The 6,590-nt window shown below is 30.9% G+C and overlaps 2 protein-coding genes across 2 annotated transcripts in view; one reads left to right on the top strand and one right to left on the bottom strand.

Annotated features, from left to right (window-relative positions):
• Positions 1–631: 631 nt before the first annotated feature.
• On the bottom strand, positions 632–3,321 carry LOC113520571 (mitochondrial import receptor subunit TOM22 homolog). Its single transcript, XM_026905941.3, has 5 exons — positions 3,037–3,321; positions 2,907–2,966; positions 2,654–2,751; positions 1,641–1,782; positions 632–1,097 (listed from the first exon to the last, which is right to left on the bottom strand). The coding sequence occupies exons 1-5, from the start codon at positions 3,157–3,159 to the stop codon at positions 1,032–1,034; spliced, it is 489 nt and encodes a 162-aa protein (XP_026761742.1). The 5' UTR covers positions 3,160–3,321; the 3' UTR covers positions 632–1,031.
• A 1,668-nt stretch (positions 3,322–4,989) lies between these two features.
• The window catches only part of LOC113520809 (inositol hexakisphosphate kinase 2), a 70,734-nt gene continuing 69,133 nt past the window's right edge, over positions 4,990–6,590 (top strand). Inside the window, exon 1 of the mRNA XM_052897501.1 lies at positions 4,990–5,374. The gene's annotated coding sequence lies outside the window, so the exon portion shown is untranslated. The remainder of the gene's footprint in view (positions 5,375–6,590) is intronic.

The raw sequence follows: 6,590 nt of genomic DNA, 5'->3' as shown, positions 1-6,590 counted from the left end.
ATGAACCAGCGTCAATAAACTTTAGTATTAGCTATGTACACCGATTTAGGAATTAAAATTGCGGACTGACGCTGTAATGATAAAATGTGTAAAGGTAGCAACATACACCTATCCCGATTATAGGGTGGAAAGGGATTGTTAGTTATGGGCGTGGCAATAGTTGCCACGCTTAGCAGGCGGGTTGACAATCGCAGCTGGGTTGGCGAGCTTTACGAAGCTGTTTATCCCTTAGTCGCCTTTTACGACCATGAGAAGGAATGTGTGGCCGATGTGTGTGCCTACCACATAAGCAAGTTATTAAAAAAAACTGAGCACTAACATTGTTTTTTTTTTTAATAATTCCTGAAGTTTGAAATAAATAAAAAAAAGTCGATACTCACTGATATTAGCTTTAATAACTTTATTGTGAAATTCCTGAAGTTTTAAATAAACGAGATTTGATTGAATGTTTTATATACTGATTTTTGTTTCAAATATAACAATTTTACTTGGCAACTATCGATTTCTTATTTTGACATCCGAAATAACTGCAGATAAATATCGAAGCATATTACTAGGGAAAAGGGTAAAAAATCGTCAAAAATTGCTTTACGTAATACTCGAAAGTCCTCTAAATGATTCAACAAGGAAACAGTGTTTTCCAACAGTACCTTTATTTATACTAATGACTTGAAACAGAATAACTATTATAGACAGACAGGTACACACACCCATTGGTTACATCAATACATAGTAGACTAATTTCTTTTCGTGAAGCCAATGAACAAACCATGTTAAACAGTGATTTCTATATTTAAGCTACAGTATTTACTAAAATTAGATTTAGGTTAAATGCAATTAGAAATAGGTACTTATATATTTTGATTAGGATTTAAAATTAGAATTCGATCTCAGAATGTGATACCCATAGTAATTCATGTTACAGTACTATACATTAAACTAACTAAGATTAAAGCATTCATGATAATTAGGTATCTAAACATAAGTTGAAGACAGTATCTAATTATGTTTTTGAGTAAATTTTGGTATTTTTATCGGGGTATGGGCGGCATATTCGGCATTGGTCCCGACAAGGCAGCATTGGTTCCCAGCAACACCTGTTTTATAAAATTTTTTTATTAAGCAAGTATTTTTATACACTTTTTTATGTCATGTCTACATGGCAGATTATTTTGTTGGTGAATCTGTGGTGACTTCAAATAGGGAAACTAAACACACTACTAAGTAGATCTATTATCTCAAATGTAGATTTCACAGAACAAAAATAAAATGATTATGTACTTTTTAAAAGTTAAAACAACAAGACATGACAGAAAACAATGGTTTTGAGATTGTAAAATGTATTATTAAAAATAATATAAGTGACAGATATAATGTGGATACAATAGACATTCAGAAAAATGACAGAGTAGCTGGCTGGTAAAGTTTCTTTCTTCTTATATCAAAATTGAAAAAGTATTTTAGTTCCATTAATATTGTTGGGTTTAAATGTGCTATATCTTTTTATTAGGTTTTATATATACACTCTGAGTTATATAGAACTATAAATATTTATGTGTTTATTGGATTGTATAATAATAACTTTCATAATAAAATGTAGAATTACCTCTAATATAAAGAAATATTGTAAAACTATTTACCTGTTTCTGTTGAGTTTTCTGCATTTCCTCCATTTGAGCTCTCTCAACTTCAAATATAACAGGTGCAAATAATATCACCGAGGAACTTGCCACTATCCAAAGTACAGAGCGAGAGATCCCATAAAGAGATTTAACTCCAGTCCTGTAAAGGTATATTGTTATTTATAAAAGTACAGAGACATTTTTTTATGGGATATAGTAAGGCAAATAAGTTGATGGTCCAAAAGATGGAAAAAGATATTGTCGCCTATAGATATTAGCAGTACCATAGACATCATAGTACACACTGTGATGCTCACGACTCCCTGACATTGCTTATAACTTATTTATTCCTTGAGCATTTATTTCCTATTGTAAGACAAAAAAAAGTTTTTCATACCTAACTGATACCTCAAGGGGGAAAAGGATTGTTAGTAATGGGGTCTAAAGAACCCATTGCTAGCAATACGGGTGTATCAGGTCGACCTCCACGTGGTTCCCTCTGGAAACCATCATGAACAATTCTTGTTGAATTCGTCACAATGGGCTAACTGACCTGGTTCATCCTCACTTATCATCCTTCACTGGTGCCCCACTGGTGTATACCGATAGCGCAGGTGGTGTTACCATTCCATTGAAAAAAACTGATACCTCAGGTGCACTTGAGGGGATAAGATTGTTCAACTAATATTACACTATACAAGAGAAAATAATTCAAAAAACTCTTCATCAAGCTCTCTAATATTACCACAGAGTGGTACAATTTCCAAGTTTAGGAATGTTACATCCTGATTGCACATATCTTCACAGGAACAAAGGAGTAGTGGAAGTTTTATGGCATTTAAATTGCTATGGCAGTAAAACAATGATGCACTTAATGGTCAAAGAAATTAAATCCTAGCAGTGGATTATGTCATTTATAGTAGTAATTGTATGATAAATAATTTTCATGTCTCATATGTAGTAGTAGACTTTTTTATTATTTTTATAATTCTATTGAATTAGTTTTAATTCAGCAAAGTATATATTTTTACCATGTCTTAGTAGTGACTGTATGTGTGCCATTTCTTACACACTCTGGGAACATTTCAGTCAATCCCCATAATCGTTCTGATAAAGTTTCATCTGGCTCCTGAAAAATGTAAAGTAACATGTTAAATCGAGATAACCTAAATTGCTACATCAAAAGAACCAACAATATCTTTAAATTATTATACTTACAGTTATTTAAAAGCAAAGATAAATTAGTGTAATAATAATAGTAAATGTGATAAGAAATAAACTCACGTCGTCATATTCTTTCAGTGGACCGCTAAGAGGCGTGCTCGCGCTGGGGGAAGATCCTAGCTGCGAAATAAGTAAAACAATTATGACAGACGAATAATAAAGCATGCGACGAAACCTAGTTATTACATACCGATGGTGTTATAAAACTATCTTCGGGTCTACGACTACGTTCTGGGGTATCATCTTTGCTTGTCGTCAAAGATTCCATTCCACTGTCGCTTTGTTCGAACTCATCAGTCAAATCCATAAGCATGTTATGGACTTTAGTTAAATTTATTAAAAAAGAGATAGAGTGTTCGTAACGTTGTGTTTAATTTATGTCTATGAAAAGATAAATTATACTTTTTAATCGTAATCTAAAATTCACCACACCACATAGACAAAGAAAAGACACAGAGAAAGCACCGCATAGGGTAACGATATAGCACAAATTTACAGACTTTTTCACCGTCAACCATAGATTAGAAACTATGTCTAAAGACCGTCAATATTCAGCTATTATATTAAAGATACCAATTTTATAGTTCACGGCAGTATTGTCATTTCGGGGCTAGGTTTTATAAATATATATATATATATAAATATATATATATATATATATATATATATATATATATATATATATATATATATATATATATATATCCAAAATACTTTAATACTTGTGATGACCATTGGAACTGAAGTAATGGTCGGATAACAGCTGATATGAAGGTGAGGATGATATATTTTTTAATGATTGAAATGAGCTGAAAAAAATGTAATGGTAACCCTGCCCATCTTATTACAGTATACGCTGGTGGGGTATTCTAAGAACAAAAAAGTCTTAGGGGTACTGTGAGTGAAGATTGATGAAAAGAAGTCAAGTCGGTTTTTTTATGATTGACAGTAGAGTGGTAACCCCGCCTTCGTTATCGGTATACATTGGTGAGGTATCAGTGAGAGTTAATAGAAGCTGTTGGATTCTATTAATAAGAATCCCTTCTTCATTTACATACGAATGCTTCAGTTAAGAGAATGTATTCTTAGATGAAGCATGTCCTTTTGGACACTTATGTTAAAAGTTTCACTCATATCCTAAGTTTAGCAACAAAAATTTTAGGCGTGGAGCATCTTCCCGCCATTTTTTAAAAACGTTTGGACACTATTTACAGATTATTTACTGAAGATGCAATTATATTATTTAAACTGATGTACCTCATTTAATTATCATGTTATATTATACTATCTGACTGTTTATTAGTTTGATATGGTAAAGTAAAACTGATATCTCTATTGCAATATTATACAGTTTTTTTATTTACAAGAACTAAATAAATTAATTATGTATTTACCTGATATTCAGTCGGAGAACTATAAGTACGAGGGTTTTCTGTGGGCATTTTTTTATGAAAAATAAGTTGATTTCCGTTTGACATCAAAAAAGTCTAAAACCGAAAAAATAAAACAACATTCGAAAAGGTTGTATAATTTACGGAAATTGTAACATTTTTTTCTCTTGATTACTTCAAAGATTACGTATTTAACAAAAAAGAAAAAAACTACATAATATCAATACCAATTTCCTATATTAGAATAGAATTTTATTCTATTCTAGTTGCTATATTGTGCTATAGAGGCAACACTAACGTTTATTTGTTGCTAAGGTTTGCTTATTGCTTTAGTTGATAGAAAAATGAACTGACAACAAATATTGTACAGGAGGAAAGGGATTGTTAACAATGGAGTTTAACAGGCCCATTGCTAGCAATATGTCCTATTAGGTCGACCTTCACGTGGTTCCCCTTGGAAACCATCATGAACAATTCTTGTTGAATTCGTCACGATGGGCTAACTGGTCTGCTTCATTCTCACTTATCATCCTTCACTAGTGTCCTGCCGGTGCATACCGATAGCGCGGGTGGGGTTACTATCCCATTATCACCTATTAAAAAAAATTTGTATAGATAATTTTTGGTTATCGCAAACTGTTTCTTGATTCATAGATTAAGGACTTGTAATATTCATTGTATTGTCATTGTCAAAGTCGTCTCGATATCAATGTCAAATTGTCAAATCATATTGTCAAATAGGAAGGTGAAAGAAAAAATCCATCTCAGATTTTCATTTCAAATGTGATTCTAAGATTTTATTATTTTCAATTTTCAATTACCTTCTAAATCAATTATATATTTTTTTTCGAGAAATTGGTTAGCTAAGCGACTTCGTAAATTGTGAGGTTTTTGTTTGATCAAAATTTTCTTCACTACTATTTTTTACTAGATGTCAGCTACCAATAACTACTAGAGTAAAACGAAATATTTGTGGTCTTTAACTAATTATTTAAAAACATTTATATAGAGGCAAAAATAATATAGAAAAAGTATTCTTTAAAATAGACCCTAATAAATCGTTAATAGTTTATTTGTTGTGTTACATAGAAATTGAAACATTAAATAGAGTGCTACGTTCGGGTCTGTACATCGAAAGTAAGTACCTTCAACGTTTTCTTTTACTCGTTTTCTTGCGACTAGTAAAAAAATCACACAGCTTTTCTTTTGACCAATAAATTCTAATCTTGTTTTCTTAATTTTTTTCACATTTAGATATCCTTAAATATAATTTTTAAATAGTGCAAGTTTAAATTTTTATATTACTTACTAATTAAATACAAATAAAATACAAAAATAAAATTTTGCTATATTACTTAAATTTATTTTAGAAGTATTTATTTTTTTATAATATATATCTAATAAATTAGACATTTCCTTTTGTATTTTTTAATTTGCTTTTGTATTGGGAGATGTAGATATTTAATAATATACCTTCCATAGCCTCCATAGAATTGTCTGGTGGTTTATCCCTACTCTAGGATTTGATCAGACAGATGGTACATATATGGTTTTTCTGAGAGTCCAGCCCTTGCTGGAAAATCTTAAATATGTCAATGACAACAAGCAGAATTGTATTCTGTAGAAAAATAAAAAGAAATTTTCACAATTGAAGCAGATGTCAAGTAATTGTGTCAATTTGTGTGATCTACATGGGTAGTAAATTCTATCAATTATAAAAACATGTATGTGGTTCAAAATTGGCAAAGATTTCACAATATATATATATATATATATTTTTTTATGCAACTTAGAATGACAAACAAGCTGACGGCTCACCTGATGGAAAGTGGTAACCGTCGCCTATAGACATGAGCAGTACCATGGACATAGCAGACTATACTGTTTCACCCATGATACCCCCCATGCGTTGCCATTCCTGAGGACTCAGGTGTTATTCCTCTGTACCCTTCTGTCTGTAATTTGCCTATGTATGTTTACATACATAGGCAAATTACAATTTTCTTTCTTTTAGGAGTCTTAAAAATAAGATTTTGTGAACTAAGTAAGTGGAGGTACTTACTAAATTTTTAATAAGGAACTTGGTAATCACATACATTGTTTTTTTTTTTTTGTTAAATACTTATTTATGCATATTAAAGGTATTCTTTATTTGTTAGTAATAAGTTTATATTTGCACTAAATTTAAAAAAAAGTATTAATGGCTTTCAAAGCCTTTCATTAATTCTTCCTTTGTAAAATATGCGATGTCATTGACCTGTAATGTAAAACCTAAATGTATACAAAGACTGCTCATCTAAATTATACCAATATTACAAATTTGAAAGTTTGTTAAATGTTTGTTACTTAAACA

This window comes from Galleria mellonella, unplaced genomic scaffold, assembly GCF_026898425.1.
Source record: "Galleria mellonella isolate WM207_F2 unplaced genomic scaffold, CSIRO_AGI_GalMel_v1 utg36, whole genome shotgun sequence".
In the NCBI taxonomy this organism is placed as follows: domain Eukaryota; kingdom Metazoa; phylum Arthropoda; class Insecta; order Lepidoptera; family Pyralidae; genus Galleria; species Galleria mellonella.
Note: the sequence above shows the minus strand (reverse complement) of the source record. Positions and strands in the feature narration are given on the sequence as shown.